This window comes from Atractosteus spatula, chromosome 3 (genome assembly GCF_055471065.1).
Source record: "Atractosteus spatula isolate fAtrSpa1 chromosome 3, fAtrSpa1.hap1, whole genome shotgun sequence".
NCBI lineage: Eukaryota > Metazoa > Chordata > Actinopteri > Semionotiformes > Lepisosteidae > Atractosteus > Atractosteus spatula.
Window position 1 is genome coordinate 71,618,386 of NC_142708.1, and position 20,652 is coordinate 71,639,037.

At 48.6% G+C, this 20,652-nt stretch overlaps 2 protein-coding genes across 2 annotated transcripts; both read left to right on the forward strand.

Annotated features, from left to right (window-relative positions):
* Window positions 1-1,299: 1,299 nt before the first annotated feature.
* LOC148838647 (galectin-4-like) lies at window positions 1,300-14,876 on the forward strand. The gene is made up of 15 exons (XM_088910491.1): window positions 1,300-1,396; window positions 6,644-6,825; window positions 7,238-7,326; window positions 8,079-8,283; window positions 8,449-8,562; window positions 9,442-9,486; window positions 9,785-9,817; window positions 10,182-10,226; window positions 10,662-10,706; window positions 11,971-11,991; window positions 12,875-12,910; window positions 13,217-13,246; window positions 13,483-13,571; window positions 13,777-13,942; window positions 14,411-14,876. The coding sequence occupies exons 2-15, from the start codon at window positions 6,781-6,783 to the stop codon at window positions 14,555-14,557; spliced, it is 1,110 nt and encodes a 369-aa protein (XP_088766617.1). The 5' UTR covers window positions 1,300-1,396; window positions 6,644-6,780; the 3' UTR covers window positions 14,558-14,876.
* Window positions 14,877-16,991: 2,115 nt separating this feature from the next.
* Window positions 16,992-20,449, forward strand: dmac2 (distal membrane arm assembly component 2). The gene is made up of 6 exons (XM_088911420.1): window positions 16,992-17,144; window positions 17,606-17,799; window positions 18,098-18,178; window positions 18,354-18,493; window positions 19,199-19,361; window positions 19,608-20,449. The coding sequence occupies exons 1-6, from the start codon at window positions 17,094-17,096 to the stop codon at window positions 19,780-19,782; spliced, it is 804 nt and encodes a 267-aa protein (XP_088767546.1). The 5' UTR covers window positions 16,992-17,093; the 3' UTR covers window positions 19,783-20,449.
* The last annotated feature ends 203 nt before the right edge of the window (window positions 20,450-20,652 follow it).

Below are 20,652 nucleotides of genomic sequence, written 5' to 3' on the forward strand. Positions count from 1 at the left end.
TGGTAGAGATTTCTGGTGAATAATTCAGATCTAAGGTCACATCTACGTACTGTACCCACTGTATATATACTGTAGAAGACCCACTCCCTGTGCAAAACTCTACCCTCAGGAAAAAAAAAACATACAGTGTGCATACTGTTCTCTGTTTTCAGTGTTCATTTTAAATCACATTATGTCTCTTTAACCTGCCTTTGATCGACAATTTTGACATTGTTTCAGAGTCTAACACAGACTCTGCTAATGAACAAGCATGCCAGAGCTGCATCTCGCTGAACGTAACAATCGCTGGGTCTCTTGTCACATCACTCTCTCAATCACACTTCACAGGTGAGGCTGATCTCAGTCCGGGAGACTGACACCGGTGTGTGTGTGACAGAAAGCATGGGAGAAGGGAAGTGTGTAATAATCTATAAGAATTCTGGTTATAAATAATGAAAAGTGTGTCATGAATGTCATGAAATACACACTGAAACCCCAAAACACTGGGTATAGACACTGTAACAAACACATATACAATCACAGATCGTGTATTAGGGACACAATCACAGCAGCACAAACACAGATGTGTGTCTGCGTGTGCGTTTGGCTCTTGTCACACTCTTCTCCCTGCTAACTATGGCCAGCTCCCCTTTCGAGTAGTTTTCAGGAGTCTATTGCCGTCTCCCAGATGGAGTAGTGTGATTCAGAGTGGAGGGAGTAAGCCACACACTCTTGGTTCAGGTTTACAGAGATAAAGGTTCAGTTTCTTGCCAAACAGGAGCCTTGTACAAACCACAGTTTGTGCTGACAGTTATTCCTAACGGTCTGACCCTATACTGTGTGTCGACATACCTGTACATGAGAAATCTCATATTCGACCCATACCCCAGGGGTGTACACCAGACATCTCACACAAATCCAGGTCTCTTGTGTGAACTGTCAAATTACGATCTACTGTTACCGTATGTGAATCACATTGCATGTTGGATCACATTGCGCGTGTCCTTTTTAATGGCTTCGACTTGCTCAGGAGGTTTAACTTGTCACGGGTGGTTTGTGATTTGGAGATGGGGGCAGTGCTGCTTTACATGTATGTGAAGAGCCAAGCACCTGGAGCCCGCCTGCAGGTTGTGTCAGACTCCTGCTGAAGCAGACACTTCCTGTTTGCAGGCATGCCCTTGGTGCCCGTGCGCCTCACTCCATGAAGCCAACCAGGGATAACCTGTGCCGTGAGCAGGTGCAGCATCAGAGTGCCGGGACCTCAGCTTGACGTCTCCCAAAGGTGGAGCACAAGGAGGCTCTGTGACTTCCACAGAGGGATTGTGTGTTCAGAGCAGCGAAGAGGCTTGATCCCAGATCATCCTGGTGACATATCCATTACCTCAGCCTTTGGATCAGCCGGCTGTACTCTGCACATGTATTACTTCCGAGCATGTCCGACATGGAAAGTCCATGACTTTGTGTGTGCAAGTCTGGCTTGGGTGTGACTTTGGTTTACTGTGCTCCCTCTGTGCTTTACTACACTTTACTCTGCTTTTGCCACACTGTGCCACAGGACCCACAATCATTTACAAGTTTGAATCTTAAAACTGAGCAATTCTGCAGTCTGTCTCTGAAGCACCCCATTAATCAGATTTGAAAATGTTCCTCCAACCAAAAAAAATATAAGGCTAAAGCAATCAAGTCCATTCCTAAAAGCTCAAGTAAGTACAGCTTTTTCAATAATGGCTGAAGTAGTTCAAGTAGGGAGCTGTCTCAGCATGCGTAGGCTGCAAAGGAACAGGTAGCGGGTTTATTCCTTGCTGAAAAGAGAAGAATAGAAACACAACGTTTCAGCTGGAGTCTTCTTCAGGTGTGACTCCACAGCCAGAACGTTGTTTCCTTTCTTTTCTTCTCAGCAAGGAATAAACCCGCTACCTGTTCTTTTTCAAGAACGTACTGTACCTTCTCTTAGAAAATGTTCATTCACTTGAAAATTTCTGTTACAATATATTGAAAGTTTAGATCTTTGTTGTGTCTTCTCCCTGTAAATGAAATGATCTTGTCTGGCCTGCTCGTAGAACCCTCTCCTTTCACCCGTCGGGTTCGGCTCATTGTTTGCTTGGCCTAGCGATGACCTGCTCCCCTTGTCCCCTTGGATCCACAAGAGCTGTGGGCATGAACTGATCCTCAAACCTCAAACCAGTGTGTCTGAAGGTACGGGAATGTCTACCGCATGTGCATCTCTCCCCCAGGAGCACATGCAATAGTCATGGCTGACTTGTATGATGCCATCAGATGTGCTCGGTCTTGGAATACTTTAAAGTGCTGACATCAAAGAGGACGTGTGAGGCCTCTTGTGCTTCGATAATGACGTCACGCGTTCCCTGTGCTCTGAACACTTCTCTCCTTTAACATGCTCTCCTTGTCCACCAAAGCCGGCACCATTCAGGGCACCTGTGAGTCACTCCCAGCTTCTGGATCAATGTCGCCCGCAGGCCAGCAGGAGCGTCAGCTACGCCCCGACATTTCTACAGGCTCAAAGACCTTTTTTTACAATCCTGCCATTAACCGAAAGAATCATTTACAATCACAATACAAACTCCATTAAAGTGATAATTATTGCAAAATAATAATTGTGCCGAGTGATGAAATCTCCCCACCCTGGTTTCACTGATAAGGCCCTTCCCTCAGCCTGGCGCTGTGCATGCACACCCTGTTCTGCTATCTCCCGGCGCGGAGGTGCCCCACACATGAGCACCGATTGTTTGCACTGCGATGAAAGCTGTTCATACTGCTGTCTCAGCCTTTGACCCCCTTTCAGCTCAGGTGTGGGAGCGCTGATTACGAAGCGCGCGCCCCTGAGCTCCGATCGTGTGGGTTCCCAGACCGCGTGGTTCGTTCTTGGAAGCTCGGGGTGTCTGCGTTGCCAGGCAGTGTGTAGCGCCTGAGCTGGTTCCGGCCTTGTGGTAAGATTGGTGTTGAGCAGGACGTGAGAGGTGTGCGCTGTATTTTGAGACACAGTGGCAGCTGCAAAAATCCACACGGATACACGATCACAACAGCATGCAACACCAACAGTCTCAGCATCATTAACACACAGACAGAAATGAGGACGCAATCACAGCAACATACTGTACACACACACATTGATATACCCACCTCCGCAAACACCTGTACAATCACAGGTCGTGTGTCAGAGATACAATCACAGCAGCACAAATGCACATGCAGACACACAGCCCCCTACAGCCCTGTGAGCTGGCAGCAGGCTCAGAGCACTAGGGGCGTCTTAATTCATGATAGAGCGAGGAGGAGGAAGGATAGAGAGATAGAAAGTGCATCTACTGTACCTGTGCTTAGGCTTATTGTAAGGACAGAGCTATGTATACAGCATGTTATAATGTTACTGTGACCAGTGTGTTATTTTTAATTTTATCGTAATTTTATTCTATCTTTTACTGTTTCTACATAAATTATTTTCTCTTTTACAGTTTTTATTTAATAATCGTTCAGAATTTTTGCTCTGCTTTTATAATTTTTTTTGTCAGTCCTTCAATGTATTTCAGTTTGTTTAGCATATTATTATTCATGCAAATGTATTGTTCACAATGTTCACAACCCAAAAAAGTGAATATTTGGATATACAGCTAAGACTAGGCAAACTTTAAAATGCTTCTGACCTCATTTAGAATATTGTGCTCAATTTTAGTTGCTGTATCACATAATGATATTAGTCATGCTAAGAGTTCAAAGTCTAGGCTGTGTCCTATTGAACCCTATAGTCCAGAGATCACTGGTCCGTCTGTGTCATAGTGTAACCCTACAGTCCAGAGATCACTGGTCCAGTCTGTGTCATATTGTAACCCTACAGTCCAGAGATTACTGGTCCAGTCTGTGTCATAGTGTAACCCTACAGTCCAGAGATCACTGGTCCAGTCTGTGTCGTATTGTAACCCTACAGTCCAGAGATCACTGGTCCAGTCTGTGTCATATTGTGACCCTATAGTCCAGAGATCACTGGTCCGTCTGTGTCATATTGTAACCCTATAGTCCAGAGATCACTGGTCCAGTCTGTGTCATAGTGTAACCCTACAGTCCAGAGATCACTGGTCCAGTCTGTGTCGTATTGTAACCCTACAGTCCAGAGATTACTGGTCCAGTCTGTGTCATATTGTGACCCTATAGTCCAGAGATCACTGGTCCGTCTGTGTCATATTGTGACCCTACAGTCCAGAGATCACTAGTCCAGTCTGTGTCATATTGTGACCCTATAGTCCAGAGATCACTGGTCTGTCTGTGTCATATTGTGACCCTATAGTCCAGAAATCACTGGTCCAGTCTGTGTCATAGTGTAACCCTACAGTCCAGAGATCACTGGTCCAGTCTGCATATGTTATTTGTCTGTGTGTAAAGGGTGTATGTCAGTATACATGTAAAGGGTGTTGTGTGTGTAAAGGGTGTGAGTACGTCAGTCTGTTTAAAGGGTTCTCTATGTATGTAAATGATGCAGTCTGTATGTGAAGGGTCCTCTGGCTGTGTGTAAAGGGAGCTGAGTGTATCGAAGGTGCTGTGTTTATTGAGGGAGTTTCTCTTATTCTAGCTCTCAGACCTGCGCTATCTGATTTTCACTGTGAGTCAGAGCACAGAGCTGAGCTGCAGCACATTGCTTCAGCGAGTGACTGCATCTCTCCCCTCTGATTCATTTCTTATGACACTGATAAGCACTGTGCACATCACACATCTTTTCCTATGCCATGCCTGAGCCAGCACAGGAGGACTGGTTAGCCCAGGAGTGCTGTGGACAGTGCTGTCTGTGTCCAGGAGTGTTGTGGACAGTGTGACCGGGAGTGCTGTGGACAGTGCTGTCTGTGTCCAGGAGTGCTGTGGACAGTGCTGTCTGTGACCGGGAGTGCTGTGGACAGTGCTGTCTGTGTCTAGGAGTGCTGTGGACAGTGCTGTTTGTGTCCAGGAGTGCTGTGGACTGTGTCCGGGAGTGCTGTGGACAGTCCTGTCTGTGTCCGGGAGTGCTGTGGACAGTGCTGTCTGTGTCCAGGAGTGCTGTGGACAGTACTATCTGTGTCCAGGAGTCTTGTGGACAGTTCTGTCTGTCCTATAACTGGGAAGGACTTCACCAGCTGAATTAAGGAAAACTCCGGAGTTGTCAGACACTGTTACCCAGTATGGAATTTAGTCAGGACACAAGAATTAACACTTCTCCTCTTTAAAAACAATGCCAGGGAATCTTTCATGTCCAAGTGAACAGGATTTGTTTTAACATCTTCCAGGGTTTAGCTTCTCATCTAAATCTCCTACATTCCAGTTTTTCTGGTCTCTGTACAGCAGCAGCCTGGTTTCCCTTAGGGATCCAGTACTGACCAGGTCCAGAGTTGCTTGGCCTCTGAGACATAATGAAATCAGGTTCCAGGGAGGTAACTCTCTATATGCTGTACAGTGCATTCTGTAATACTCACATTAATGTTGGTTCCAGCTAACACAGCCTTTCTTTTCCTGAACAAAGTACTGGCTGGATTTGGACAAGCAGCGATCTCTACGGTGCCCAGCAGCAGAGCCACAGGAGAGCCGAGAGAGTCCTGGCCCGGTGATGGCAGTGAGCCCCGGTCAGAGCCGGATGGCTGGAGCTGAGCCGCCGAGCCGCCGGCTCGCTGCGGTGTCAGTGTGCCTGCGACCAGCTCATGTTGTGGGTCAGAGCGCCGTACCGATCCCACAAACAGCCACCCTGTGCGCCCCCTCGGACAAACAAGTCCTCTTAACTAACATCTACACATGCAATGTGGGGATTCAGGATTTTATTTGAGTTCATTATTGTCTTCTAGGTGTAAGAGTGTCGACTTGGGACCGGTTTGTTTTGAATGACCTTGGCCAGGCCAGCGCTGGCCGTTGGGAGGGCTGCTGGGCTGGACAGCAGCAGCCCTTAGTAACAGTGTTTCCCCATGCTAATGTACACAGTGGCTTCTGATAGCAGCTGTGAGTCACTCCTTCCTCAGAGGAGGCTGAGCGCTGGGTCAGGGGAAGGGGGGGCAGGGGACCCAAGCTGCTCTTGAGCAGTGCTGCTGCACACACTCCCTCTGCACCCCAGCAGGAGATGTGGCAGTCAGACCTATTTCTGCCCTGGCTTTAACACAGATCAGGGCAAGTGTGATACTAGCGTGGCTTCTAGAGATTAACAGTTTAAAGGTCTTTGATTTTGTGGTGCAGGAATGGAGTGTGAAGTAACACACTACCTGAAGTAACACACTTCCCTCCCCTCACCTGAAGAAGGCTTCACAGCCGAAACGTTGTGTTTTCTCTCTCCTCTTTTCATCATGGAATAAACCTTTACTTGTTCCTTTGCAGACCACGCATGCCGACGCAGCTCCCCACCTGAACTACAGTAACACACTGCGTTGGCAATGTACCGTATTTGCTGAATTATTTGTACGATTTTGATTGTCTGGGTTTTCTTTCCTGTGTTAGCTTGAATAAAGCGGTGTGATGTCTCTTCTCCCTCTTCTTCCATTCGTCCACCTGTCATTCTGAAACGCCCCCTTCTCTCCCTCGCTTCTTCCTCCCTGTCTTTTTCATAACTTATCTGAGTCCCTTCATTCACCCATTTGTTCTCTGTCACTTTTTAATAACTGCCCCTCCCTCCTGTCCCTCCCTCTCTCTCGCTCCCTGTCTCCAGTTGCCACAGCCCTGCCCCGTGCCCCTCCCACAGTCAGCTGTATAAGACCAGGCTCCCAGGATCAGAGGCTCTGTACAGTATTGAGCCTGTTGCTGTCTGGTCCGTCTGCCTCTCCTGCTGTAGCTCCGGGATTCACCATGACCTTTGTTGCTCCACCCGGATACCAGCCGCTCTACAACCCTGTGAGTCCAGCTGCTCTGTGTCGCTGTCTGTCCTCCCCTCTCTGCTGTTGTGTCCCTCTCTCCTTCAGTCACTCTTGCCCTCTCCTGCCCTCCTGCTCTTTCCCCCTCTCTTCCATCTGGGAGTTGGTGTTTCCTCCTCATCATGTGTGACGTGATTCCACAGGGATTGCCCCAATACAATCACAGAGGACTGGAATTTAGAAGTACTGTAACATCTGAAAGAAGAGCCCGCAGAGAGACAGGGCAGCTGCTCATATTCCAGACCAGTGAGCTTTATTGGGAGGATCGATGAATTGGTTTCTGTTTTAACACTGTGTTACGTAGAAATGCTGCATAACAATGTGGTGCTGTCATACATGGCGTGTAGGAATACTATGGTGTAGTCATGCTGTGTGATGTTGTCTGTGTGCAGACAGTCCCCTACCTTGGCCCGATCAATGGAAACCTGAGAGCTGGGATGTCCATCTACATCCAGGGAAGAGTTCCTCATGAGATCACCAGGTAAGATCACACTGAGGACACTGGTCCTGTCCAAGACAGACTCCTGCTGGACACACTGAGGACACTGCACTTGTCCAAAACAGACTCCTGCTGGACACACTGAGGACACTGCACTTGTCCAAGACAGACTCCTGCTGGACACACTGAGGACACTGGTCCTGTCCAAGACAGACTCCTGCTGGACACACTGAGGTCTCTGGTCCTGTCCAAGACAGACTCCTGCTGGACACACTGAGGACACTGCACTTGTCCAAGACAGACTCCTGCTGGACACACTGAGGACACTGGTCCTATCCAATACACACTCCTGCTGGACATACCAGGGACAGTGTATATGTCCACCAACTGTGTGCCTGTGTACTTCTTTAATATTTCAGGAGAAAGCATTTCAGTATTCCAAGAACACTCCCAAGAGATTCATTTTTCTCTGTTTCCATTTGAAACATTTATAGCAGTCAGCTGGATCTCCCCTGTGTTATCTTCACAGCGATTCAAAGCCATGTGTTCTAGGGAGGGCTTATTTTCAGAAATGCAGAAAAAGACACACAGTGTGGCGCCTCTGTCTTAAACAGGTAGAACATTGTAAGCATTGATTGAAGTTTACCCAACATCCACTGGATATGAAGAGTTCTGTAATATCTCCAAAGACAGACGATATGATAAATTATGTTATTGAAGAAATTAATTTACAGACCCCCACCCACAGCCCTCCCATCCTCTCTATTTACAGCGCCTCTCTGTCGCCCCCATAGGTTCCACGTGAACCTGCAGTGCGGGGACTTCGAGGGCTGTGACATCGCCTTCCACTTCAACCCGCGCTTCGACGGCTGGGACAAGGTGGTCTTCAACACCTTCCAGAATGGCAGCTGGGAGGGAGAGGAGAAGGTCCGAGAGATGCCCTTCAGGAAAGGAGAGCACTTTGAGCTCATCATCGTCGTCAATATGGAGGGATATCAGGTCAGAGATCCAGAGGGAGAGAACCACACAGACACCATGTCAATGTGGACAGTGTGTTTGTGTACAGTCAGCTCAGACAGTAGCAGTGTCTCTGAGTCTTTGTGCATGGCTGATGATGACAGTGACTGTGTTTGGTCTGCCTGTTCTTGGCTCTCTGTCCCTCAGGTGAATGTGAATGGCCGGCAGTTCTACCTTTTCCAGCACAGGATGCCCCTGGAGAGAGTGAGCAATCTGGAGATTGGAGGGGACGTCATCATCCAGTCTCTGAACATCCTGGGGGTGAGAGAGGGAGGGAGAAAGAGGGGAGCTGCTACTACTACTACCATTACTTCCTGTCTCTGTCACTACTACTGCTGTAAAAACTCTTGTTACTGTTACTGCTGCTGCTGTAACGACTACTGTTACTGCTGCTGCTATAACAACTGCTGTCTCTATTGCTGCTGCTGCTATAATGACTACTGTCCCTGTCACTGCTGCTGTAACAACTACTGTTACTGCTGCTGATATAACAACTACTGTCTCTGTTATTTCTGCTGCTATAATGACTACTGTCCCTCTTACTGCTGCTGCTGTAACAACTGCTGTCTCTGTTATTTCTGCTGCTATAACAACTACTGTCTCTGTTACTACTGCTGCTATAACAACTACTGCCTCTGTTATTTCTGCTGCTATAACAACTACTGCCTCTGTTACTACTGCTGCTATAACAACTACTGTCTCTGTTATTTTTGCTGCTATAATGACTACTGTCTCTGTTACTACTGCTGCTATAACAACTACTGCCTCTGTTATTTCTGCTGCTATAACAACTACTGTCTCTGTTATTTTTGCTGCTATAATGACTACTGTCTCTGTTACTACTGCTGTAATGACTACTGTTACTGCTGCTGCTACAGTATAACAACTACTGTCTCTGCTCCTTCTGCTGTTAAAACGACAACTGTCTCTGCTCCTTCTGCTGTTAAAACGACAACTGTCTCCGCTCCTTCTGATGCTATAACGACTGCTGCCTCTGTTACTGCAGCTGTTATAATGACTGCTGTCTCTGCTACTGCTTCTGTTATCATAACTAATGTCTCAGCCTCTGCTGCTATCATGACTACTGATGATGTAGCTGTGTCACACTCGCTGATAAGCCCCACTTATGTGTGCCTCCAGGGTGGAGCTCAAGGAGGGATGCAAGGCTACCCTGGAGGAATAGGGGTGAGTCTGTGGGCACCATCGCTGCACTGTGTGTGTCAGTGGGAGTGTACGGGTGTATCGTGTCAGGGTGTGTGCAGGTTTTGCTATCATGTGTTTGTAACTGCTATGTGTAAGTGTTTGTGTTGGTGAATGAGTGTTGTGGTCATTGAGTGTCATTGAGTGTCATGTCTCACTGTGTGGTGTATCGGTGGCATCAGTGTGTCAGCTGCGTGTGTGTCAGTGAGCATGTCTCTTGTTCTACTCTGTGTGGTTTATCAGTGTGTGTGTCATGTCTTACTCTGTGTATGTTACTCTGCAGGGCGGAATGCAGGGAGGCATGCAGGGCTACCCGGTGAGTTAGTCCACTGAGTCTGAGTGGGATGGGTCTGAGATTTCAGCTCTGAGAGGGAAGAGTCAGACAGCGCAGCTCTGCATGTGAGGAGTGGATCTGAGTGGGAGGAGTCTGAGAGGGCAGCTCGAGTGGGAGGAGTTAGCACGGTTCTGAGTGGGAGGGGTCTGACAGTAAAGCACAGAGTGGGAGGAGTCTGGGGGTTTGGTTCTTAGTGGGAGAAGTCTGAGTAGCTCTGACTGGGAGGGACTTTCCCGGCAGCTCTGAATGGGTGGCTTTTAACAAATGCTGCTTTTGTAAGCTTTTTTGCTGTTAGCTTACACCCACTTAATGGTGACTAATTGTAAGATCTTCCCTTGCTCCTCAGGGTGGCATGCAGGATTACCCCTCTGGTGGTATGGGTGGCATGGGGGTAAGTGTTTTCACGTTCAGTGATATCCAGGTGCCAACCAAGGTGCCATCACTTTCTGTAGTAGGCTCAGTACCACCCTACCTCCACAGCCTAACATATAGAGTTCTATAGGGATGAAGGCAACCAAGCCACTCTTTTCCCCCACTGTTTCTAAATCATAATCATTGCTTGAAAGTTACATACAGTAACTTTACAACTGTTACTTTACACAGTAACAGAAACACTGTATTGCATCTCACGTGTCTCCTGCTCCCTGCATGAGGGTCCCAGCCTCTTGGTCCTACAGCCAACCTCAGTGCCCAGTGTTCCTCGTATGCCTCAGTATTCCTCCTGCGCTGTGCTGTGGAGCTCCAGCCTCTGGCTGAGCCGCCCAGAAGCTGTCCTCTTCCTTTCCCTCTTGGGCAATGTGTCATGCCGTTCTCCTCTCTTCCTCAGGGCGGCGTGCAGGGCTACCCCTCTGGTGGCATGGGTGGCATGGGGGTAAGTGGCAGCCATTCTCTCTCACTGGGAGTCCTTCACCCAGCAAGCTGGCACCTGTTTATAATATAGTTGCTTACACTTATATAGTGCTTTTCTGGACACTCCACTCAAAGCGCTTTACAGGTAATGGGGATCCCCTCCACCACCACCAGTGTGTACCCCCACCTAGATGATGCACCAGTACTCTCCCCACACACCAGCTCTCAGTGGGAGGAGAGCAGAGTGATGAAGCCAGTTCAGAGATGGGGATTATTAGGAGGCCATGATTGGTAAAGTCCAGGGGGAAATTTGGCCAGGACGTCGGGGTTACACCCCTACTCTTTTCGAGAAACGCCCCAGGATTTTTAATGACCACAGAGAGTCAGGACCTTTACATCTCATCCAAAGGACAGCGCCTTTTTACAGTATAGTATCCCAGTCACTGTACTGGGGAATTAGGACCCACACAGACTGCAGGGTGAGCGCCCCCTACTGGTCCCACTAACACCTCTTCCAGCAGTGACCTTAGTTTTTCCCAGGAGGTCTCCCATCCAGGTACTGACCAGGCTCACACCTGCTGAGCTTCAGTGGGCAGCCAGTTGTGAGTTGCAGGGTGATATGGCTGCTGGTCTAAATATGTTATATGTTCTGAAAAAAATCTTTAACGAAGCCAAGAAACGTCCAGCCATGCGTTAGCGTGGAGGGCTTCATGCTGGATTATCATGCCCGTGGCCTGTAAGGCCCAACAGAATGACTGCCATAGAACTCAGCCAAGGAGAGAGCAGCATTTCTCAGCCACTGTCCAGTCACAGTAACCAGTGGGCTTCATCTGTAGTTGGGCTTCTGGTAGGATGTGTTCTTTAAACCAGTCAGAAAGCAGCAGTTTTTGTTTCAAGTTTAGCTTAAAGATCATTTTTGTTTAGATGTTAACTCTTGAATTTCAGTATTTTCCTGTTACCCTGTCCAGTACTGATGGTTTTGTTTTGTAGCTAAAATGCTGCTTTAGTTCATATATAATTATATAATATGTTTTACTACCCCAGGTAATACAGGTGCTGCTGTGTGTTTTGTGTATCAATGTGCGTGAAGACTTTGTGTTCTCATTGCCAGCATCATTGTGTAGTATTGCCAAACTGTAACACACTCCTTGTTCATTAGTGTGTAGCATTCCTCTCAGGCTCTGTGTTATCTTGTGCATCAGTGTTTAGTATTCCTGTATCCTGCTGTTGTGTAACACTCCTGTGATGCCAGCGTGTAATACTCTTCTGTGTGTTGCTTTTCACAGGGAGGCATGCAGGGATATCCAGTAAGTATCAATCTCCTTACAGAATTAATGTCCCCTTTATCCAAACTGCCCCTTAAATGTACCTGATCACTGAATTAATCACTTAATTAATAATAATAAACTTTTTATAAAGCATCTTTAAAGGTGGCTTCTCAAAGCGCTTTACAGAATGACAACAACAATAAATAAGAAGAATATAACAATAAATAAAAAGAATACACAAGATAAAACACAATTACAATACACAGAGGAGACTGTGGATGGTGGTACTAAAAAGAGCAGAGGGTGAAGAATGGAACCAGTTCAGTAAAGGCTCTTCTGAAGAAGAGGGTTTTGAGTCTAGACTTGAAGGAGTTTAGAGAAGGTGACTGTCTGATATCGTTGGGGAGAGAGTTCCAGAGCTTGGGGGCATAACAGGAGAAGGCCCTGTCACCCATAGAGTGTAGACGGGCTTGGGGGACAGTAAGGAGACCAGAGTTAGAAGAGCGAAGGTTGCGAGGTGGGGAGCAGGACGATAATAGTTCACACAGGTACTGAGGTGTCAAGAGCAATTAAGAGAAACACAGTCCACCAGCTAGTTACCTGCTAAACCCACACTGGGCCCTTTAGCCAGAAATGAAAATAGCAACCTGTGTACCGGCTACGTTCCTCATGTACTGCCTAACCAGGCTGCATGTGTCCTGTTAATGCGGCTGCAGATACTGCCTGGGACTGTTTCACACAGACCTGCTGCTGGCTGTGAGGCATGAGAGTGAGCCGAAAGCAGATCGCAGACAGCAGTGTGTGGTGCAGCTTGGCATCATGCAGGGTCTGATACAGATGCACATGCTGTGTGCATCGCTGAGGCCATGTCCACAGTAATACTGCAATACTGTAATACTGTTTATCTTGTGTTCCCCCTCAGGGAGGAGGAATGGGGTACCCTGGGGCTAACCTACCGGTGAGTATGGAGGGACGGAAGGAGAGAGGGAGAGGGACAGGTGGGAAGGAGAGAAGGAGAGAGGGGGGGGGAGGGAAGGAGAGAAGGAGAGAGAGACAGGGAGGGAAGGAGAGAGACAGAGAGAGAGAGAGATGGTGGGAAGGAGAAGGAGAGGGATGGGGAGGGAAGGAGAGAAGGAGAGAGAGACAGGGAGGGAAGGAGAGAGAGAAGGCGAGACACGAAGGGAAAGAAGGAGCATTCATTCTGAGCCTGATGTCAGCAGCACTATCTGATGGACCACCTTCTTCCTCTCCTTTGTAATCCTAGATGATCAGTGGAGCTCCAGTCTACAACCCGGTGAGTACTGTTGCGTATCTGTGTGTATCACAGTATCTAGCGTACCTCTGTTTGTGAGATAATGGGCAATAACGGTGCAGTGTGTATTGACTGCACTGTGATCTTGTGTATTGTCTAAGTGGTGTGTGTTGATTCTGCAGTCCACGATGTTATGCGTTGAACGTGCTGTGTGTGAGTTTGTCCAGTGACGGAGCAGCATTTATGTTGTGTACTGACTCCACTATGTGTGTGTCCAGCCCATCCCGTACTCCAACATGATCCCTGGAGGAATGAACCCCAAACGTACCATCATCATCAGAGGCATGGTGCCCTACGGAGCCAACAGGTCAGTCTGCTCCCGAGGCTGGGCATGAGTGGCAATTCTAGACTAAGAAAAACACGTGCAGCAGAGGACATCATCACATCCAGTCCATGCTGGAGCCAGGAATAAAACAGCCTGTGGAATATATCATATCACACTCAGCTGGAGTTGCATGCGTTGCTTGTTTCTGGAGTGGTGGGTGGCTTTACTGCTGGAAATGTCGCTGCAGGTTCCACGTGAACTTCATGGTGGGCTTCTCGCGGGACATAGCCTTCCACCTGAACCCACGGGTGGCGGAGGGGCTGGTGGTGAGGAACAGCTGCCTGGGTGGCTCCTGGGGCCAGGAGGAGAGGGACCTGGAGTTCAACCCCTTCCAAGAGGGACAGTATTTTGAGGTGAGCACACGACTCCATCTCTACTCAGAAACTACCTTGCTGAGCAGCACTGGTGCTGACCTATACACTTATTGCACACCGCTAATCTAATCTCACACTGCGCAAGCACAGCTCCTACCTTTCTCACACACCCACAGGTACTGTCCGCTCTCTGGGGACAGAAAGCAGGGGCGTCTTCACACACAGAGTAGTAGGTGTCTGAAACAAGCCAAGCTGGTCCTCTGGGCATCTCCCTCTTTGAAGAAACAGATGGATGAGATTCTGGTATTTTTAAGCAGCTGAGCAAGTACATAAAAGAGACTGGCTCAAGGCTGTTGAAGCTCTGCTCCTTTGTAGTCTCTTGCTGTAGTGCAAATGTGCAGTATGCTGAGTGAGTGTAGAACAGTGTTGGTGTCAGCAGTGTGACATTAGCAATGTGTGTTCAGCAGTATGTATTAATCCCTCTCTCTCTCTCTCTCTCGGACTCAGATCTCAGTGCGCTGTGGGAACCAGCGGTACAAGGTGTTTGTGAATGGGCAGTACCTGTGTGACTTCTTCCACCGCCTGCAGCCCTTCACCCAGGTGGACACCCTGGAGGTGGAGGGTGACGTCCAGCTCTCCTACATACACTTCTGAGCCCCCAGTCCCCTGAGTCTCAGAGGCTCTGAGACTCCCTTTTCTCTTCTGGAGTCCCCGATTCTCTGATTCCTCATCCTTCTCCCACAGTTCCCTGATTCCCTGTATCCCTGTCCTCCGTCTCTGTTCCTCTGTTCTCTGATTCCCTGTATCCCTGTTCTCCATCTCTCTCCTCTGACTTGAAATGGTGCTGAGCAGTTATCCGACTGACCCCCCGTCAGTCTCTCCCCTCCTCAGTCCTCCTCCTGGCAGCTTGGTTTTATCTTCACAGACCAGATTCTCATCATTACAGGGTCAGAGGCCTATTTTACGTTGTAAATGTCTTTTGTCTGCTTCCTTTTTAAACTGAATAAAACATCTCTAGCTGTGTCTCACGTTTTTTGGTTTGGTGCAGTTATTTTCTGTCTGTTGTGCCAGTGATTATATTGTAATCAAAGAACATGTCTTGAAATCTGCAGTACATCTCTGAAGGTATGCAAGACCTTTTGAAAAGGCTTTGAGCCTCACAGTTTCCTTGTGAAGACGCACAGTTGAAAGTGTATCATAATAATAACTTTATTTTATATAGCACCTTTTAAAGGCAGCTTCTCAAAGCGTTTTCCAGAATGACAACAATAAAAAATACACAATATATGCATGATGAGAATACACAAAAAGAGGAGACAGTAGATGCGGGTACTGAGTACAGTAGGAGCAGAGGGGTAAAGAGCAGAACCAGTTCTAAAGAAGAAGGTTTTGAGTCCTGATTTGAAGGAGTTGAGAGAGGGTGACTGATATCCTTGGGGAGAGAGACCTTGGGGGACAGTTAGGAGACCAGAATTAGAAGGGCAAAGGTCACAAGGTTGGAAGTAGGGCAATAATAGCTCAGACAGGTACTGAGGTGCCAAGCCATGCAGAGCCTTATAGGTGAGCATGAGGATTTTGAAGTCAATACAAAAGTTGACAGGAAGCCAGTGCAAGGACTCCAGGATAGGAGTAATGTAATTACTTGCACTACACCTGGTCAGGATTCTGGCTGCTGAGTTTTGGACAGACTGCAGTTTGTTCAATGTGGATTTAGATACCCCAGCGAGTAGAGCATTACAGTAGTCGGTTCAAGAGAAGACAAATGTGTTGATTAGCTTTTCAGCCACAGTTAGTGATAAAGAACGTAGTTTAGTGATATTTCTGAGGTGAAAGATATTTTGACAATATGCTGTACATGTGGGTCGAATGTTAAGCCTGTAGCAAAAATTATCCCCAAGTTTTTCAATTTAGACTGAAGCTCAAGTTCAGTACCATCCACAGAGAGGGTTACAAAAGTTTTACAAAGTAAAATCAAAGAACATGTCTTGAAATCTGCAGTACATCTCTGAAGGTATGTAAGACTTTTTTACAGAAGTAAAAGCAGGGCACTCTAGGGCTGAGAACAGCGCGGGGGGTGGGACTGTATATTGTAACACTTTGGGGTCCAGGTGGGCGTCCTTGCCGCCTCCGCATCTGGTCGGCCCCCACCGTCGGGGACGCGAACCCGGGCCTCCGGCGTCACTCAACAGGGACCCAGCCTGTTGAGCTAAAGAGAGATCTCCCCCAGCCCAGCGGCTGCGGTCCTGCTATTACAGGGAGGGGCGGTGACGTCACCGCTCTGGTAAGCCGGCTTTCACACACAAAGGTGGCCGTATGCGTTACAATATAGTGGGGCGGAGGCTGGGAGACGGCCTCTCCCCTTCGTGTGTATGCGCGTTAGTGTAGGTGCAGCGCTGTAACGCCTGTCCCTGTGTGTGTACCTTTCCCCGGTTCGAGTTATTAAATGTGTTGTTCAACCCCATTCCCTACCAAAGCCTGCGGTTGTTACACTACTTTACCACACGGTATAGTGCGTGAACACTGGTGACCCTCTGGTGTAGCATCGTCAACCGTGACAGCGTGGCGCACTCGGACACAGGGTGGCGATTTGCCGGGCCTGGGCAGCGACAGGCCCTTTACACACCCATTAGCCATCCGGATCTCGTGAGGAGACCCTGAAACTGTGAGCACCCCGCGGACACAGAACTGCGGGCACCCACTGTCCCCACTGAAATAAGGAGGCAGTGACCCCTAACCTGGAAGAAAGATGCCCAGATCATTTCACTCCTGACAACTATCATTTTTACAGTAGCACATTTTCAATTGCTCTGCATTAAAATACAGCAGTACAGCAATGACAGGATTAACTGTAGTACTAGCCATCCATGGTCAGTCTTTCCTAGAGTGCTGTTCCGTAATTTCTCTAATATACATACAGAAACAGACCATTCCAATTACTACAATTTTTCAGATTTCATGGGGGGTTTTTTGTGTGGCTTTTTCTCTCCAGTATTAGTCAAATGCGTTGAGAAAGCTGAAGAATGAGGCAGGCAGTCAGGACGTCGCCCCGCCCTATCGCAGTTCTACCGCAGTACCTCCGTGTTGCTGCCATGTGAAAGCACAGCGCACGGTCTCTGTCCGCGCAGGAACGGCGGTGCAGTTTGTCCTGTACAGAGACCCGTAGGAGGAGGGGTCACCTGAGACAACAAAGATGGCTGTTTCCTTGCTGCTGAATTCACCCTTCAGACTGATAGGAATAAAGGCAGGTTTCTTTTAGCAGTAAAACATTTACAAACGCTTATGTTGGTCTCCGTCGAGCTTCGCTGTTCGTTTCCTTCAACAGCTAACAATTGTCCTTTCACCACCTTGTGTTGACTTGGTTGTGTTCGTGCTCTGACAGCCTCGGTGCTTCTTGTAAATGGAAATTAAGTGTTTTAAATTGTCGTTTCCCAGTGTGAGCGTGTTTTCCCCTCGATCTTGCCCAAGCTAGGACAGCACTGGCTGACCTGGAGTGTACAGTCAGGTGTTCACTGTACATTCCAGTACAGTTTCAGAGGTAACTTCAGGCTCACTCAGTCCCTTGCTCCAGGTGGCACAGTGCTCATCGGTCATTTCCCTGTTGTCCGGCTGGAGGACCTGTCTCTCTGGATACCTGTCTGTCTCTGCCATTCAGTCAGCCCAGACAGTGCATTTGCTTGACTTTGCCGTGTTGTCGCCTTTCAGTCATGGTCAAAGGGGTGTGTAGGAGCTGTTGCCAAGCGATGCTGCAGCTCCTCACCTGTCTCCACCCCACCTCCACCTCCACCCCCATCCCCTCTCAAGACCAGAGCCGTCGTCTTCCTATCCAAGTACTTCAATGACATTGAGTGGCTGGTGGAAAGGACCTCTGCCTTCAGGAGCTGGATGCAGAAGTTCAGGTAACAATGTACTCACACTACTCGACTACACACACAACACACCCTGACACACATTCTAATCACACTGTACTCGTACTGTACTCGACTACACACACAACACACCCTGACACACATTCTAATCACACTGTACTCGACTACACACATGACACACCCTGGCACACATTCTAATCACACTGTGCATGCTGTGTCACATTTAACTACATGCCCAGCTGTACTGAAATGATATTCCAATTATACACAGTCTGTGCTCATATTGTCACAGTCGTGTGTAAGTATTAACTGCTCTTCTCTCTCTCAGTTACTATGGGTCCACTCTGGGGCTGTACGGAGACAATATGATTGCCACCTTCTACATCCTCCGTCTGGGAGGGAGTGTCAGGTACTGGACTGGGGATACTGGCTGTCCGTGTCAGTGTGTGGACAGTCTCCTTCTCTCAATGTGTGTGTTTCTGTCAAAGCGTGTTTCATTCCGTCAGTCAATGTCTTTGAGTGTTTTTTTTTCTCTTTAAGTGGTTTCGCTTGTAAGTATAGATCGCTCCCTGTGTCTCCCCCAGATTCGCAGGGCACTCAGAGTGGTTCAGGCAAGACTCCAGAGGGCGCATCAGCAGGAACGTGCTCAAGATGGTCGAGCTGCCGGTTGATGGGGTGGACGCCAGCGGGACCCTCATTGACTACGATGGGCTGGACTACCTGGGTAGGAGGGGGAATACTTGTACAGGAAGCTGAGCACGTGGAGCAGACAGAGCTGTAAGAAAAGCTCCACTGTCGATGTTGATGTACAGCCTGCAGCTCTGACCGCTTCAGGGTGTGCTGAAGCACTTCCTGCAGCAGCTTAGAATGGAGAGAGGGGTGAGGGAGGCTGACAGGTCAGACAGAGGACTGGGGGGAAGTGAGAGAGGGGTGAGGGAGACTGACAGTGAGGTCAGACAGAGGACTGGGTGGAAGTGAGAGAGGGGTGAGGGAGACTGACAGGTCAGACAGAGGACTGGGTAGAGGACTGGGGGGAATTGAGAGATGGGTGAGGGAGACTGACAGGTCAGACAGAGGACTGGGGGGAATTGAGAGATGGGTGAGGGAGACTGACAGGTCAGACAGAGGACTGGGGGGAATTGAGAGGGGGGTGAGGGAGACTGACAGGTCAGACAGAGGACTGGGGGGAATTGAGAGATGGGTGAGGGAGACTGACAGGTCAGACAGAGGACTGGGGGGAATTGAGAGGGGGGTGAGGGAGACAGTGAAATCAGACAAAGAATCAGACTGTCTCTCCACCTCACGCTCAGTGCCAGTGTACAGTGGGAAAGGTGGTGTGTTTGTACAGTATCCCTCTCTGTGCCCCAGCGCAGTGTTAGTTACATCACTGGGCAGTGTGCACACTAACCCCCGCCCCTCTCTCTCTCAGTGAGCCAGTCGGGACTGCGCACTCTGTCTCTCTCTGGCTGCCCGAAGGTGGACGGCTGGTTCCTCTCTCGCCTCTATGTTTTCCGGGATTCCCTGGAGGAGCTGAATCTCTCCGGCTGCCCGAATGTCACCGAGGGGGCACTGGCCTCACTGCACCACCTCCGGTAACACACCTCTCCTCTTTCTGCTGCAGTTTAGCCTTCGGTTCACGCCTTTCCCTGTCAGAGTTGACCATCTGCATTGTTGCCTAGGAATCTGCACTAGAGGCCTGCAGCTGGTAAAACCTGAAATGGATCAGACTGCTGCGCACTGGGCACCTGATTGCAGTGTTAGTGTTCAGTCACTGGAGAGCGCTTTATTCCTCCCTCACTCTTTCACTCAACCTCTCCTCCCCTCTTTCCTGCACTCAGGAATCTGCGCAGGCTGGAACTCTCTCTCTCTGCAAGCTCGAACCCGGGGCTGGTGAGGATCCTGCTGGAGGAGGTGCTGCCTGACTGTCACGTTGCTGGCATAGAATACGACCAGGGGCTCAGACACACGGACCCACAGGGCACAGAGACAGACGCAGAGAGAGACACCGCCTGACACCGTGATGCACTGACACACAGATACAGATACTCAGTGTGTCACACTGACACACAGATACAGATACTCAGTGTGTCACACTGACACACAGATACTCAGTGTGTCACACTGACACACAGATACTCAGTGTGTCACACTGACACACAGATACAGTGTGTCACACTGACACACAGATACTCAGTGTGTCACACTGACACACAGATACTCAGTGTGTCACACTGACACACAGATACAGTGTGTCACACTGACACACAGATACTCAGTGTGTCACACTGACACACAGATACTCAGTGTGTCACACTGACAGATACAGATACAGTGTGTCACACTGACAGATACAGATACTCAGTGTGTCACACTGACAGATACTCAGGCACACACTGACACACTGACGCACAGTTACACAAGCCCACAGGCTGACTGATAACAGACACACAGAACTAGGCCCACTGGCGGACTGACACACAGATACTCAAGCACATAAACATACTGACTACTGACACTCTGATACACAAACACAAACTGACAGACACACACACGTGTTAGTGCTTGTGGTGGATGTGTTGGTCCCTGTACTACCTGACTGAGACCCCCTGAAGGCCATTCACGGCACTTGGACACTGTTTCTATTTAATAAATTACCAATAAAAGTAGGAAATATTAAAAATGAATTGCCTGGTAATTGTGATTTGGTAATATCTACCTAATATCTAGATATGTTTTTGTAAAATACCTCCTTGTGTGTGAGTAAAATAAGAGCGCTGATGTTCCTTTGGTGTAATAAACGCTGCTGAATTAAGTTACTGTAACTGTACCATGTTGGTAAAACGGATATTTGCGATTTACACTGGGTTTCTTAAGACTTCTCCC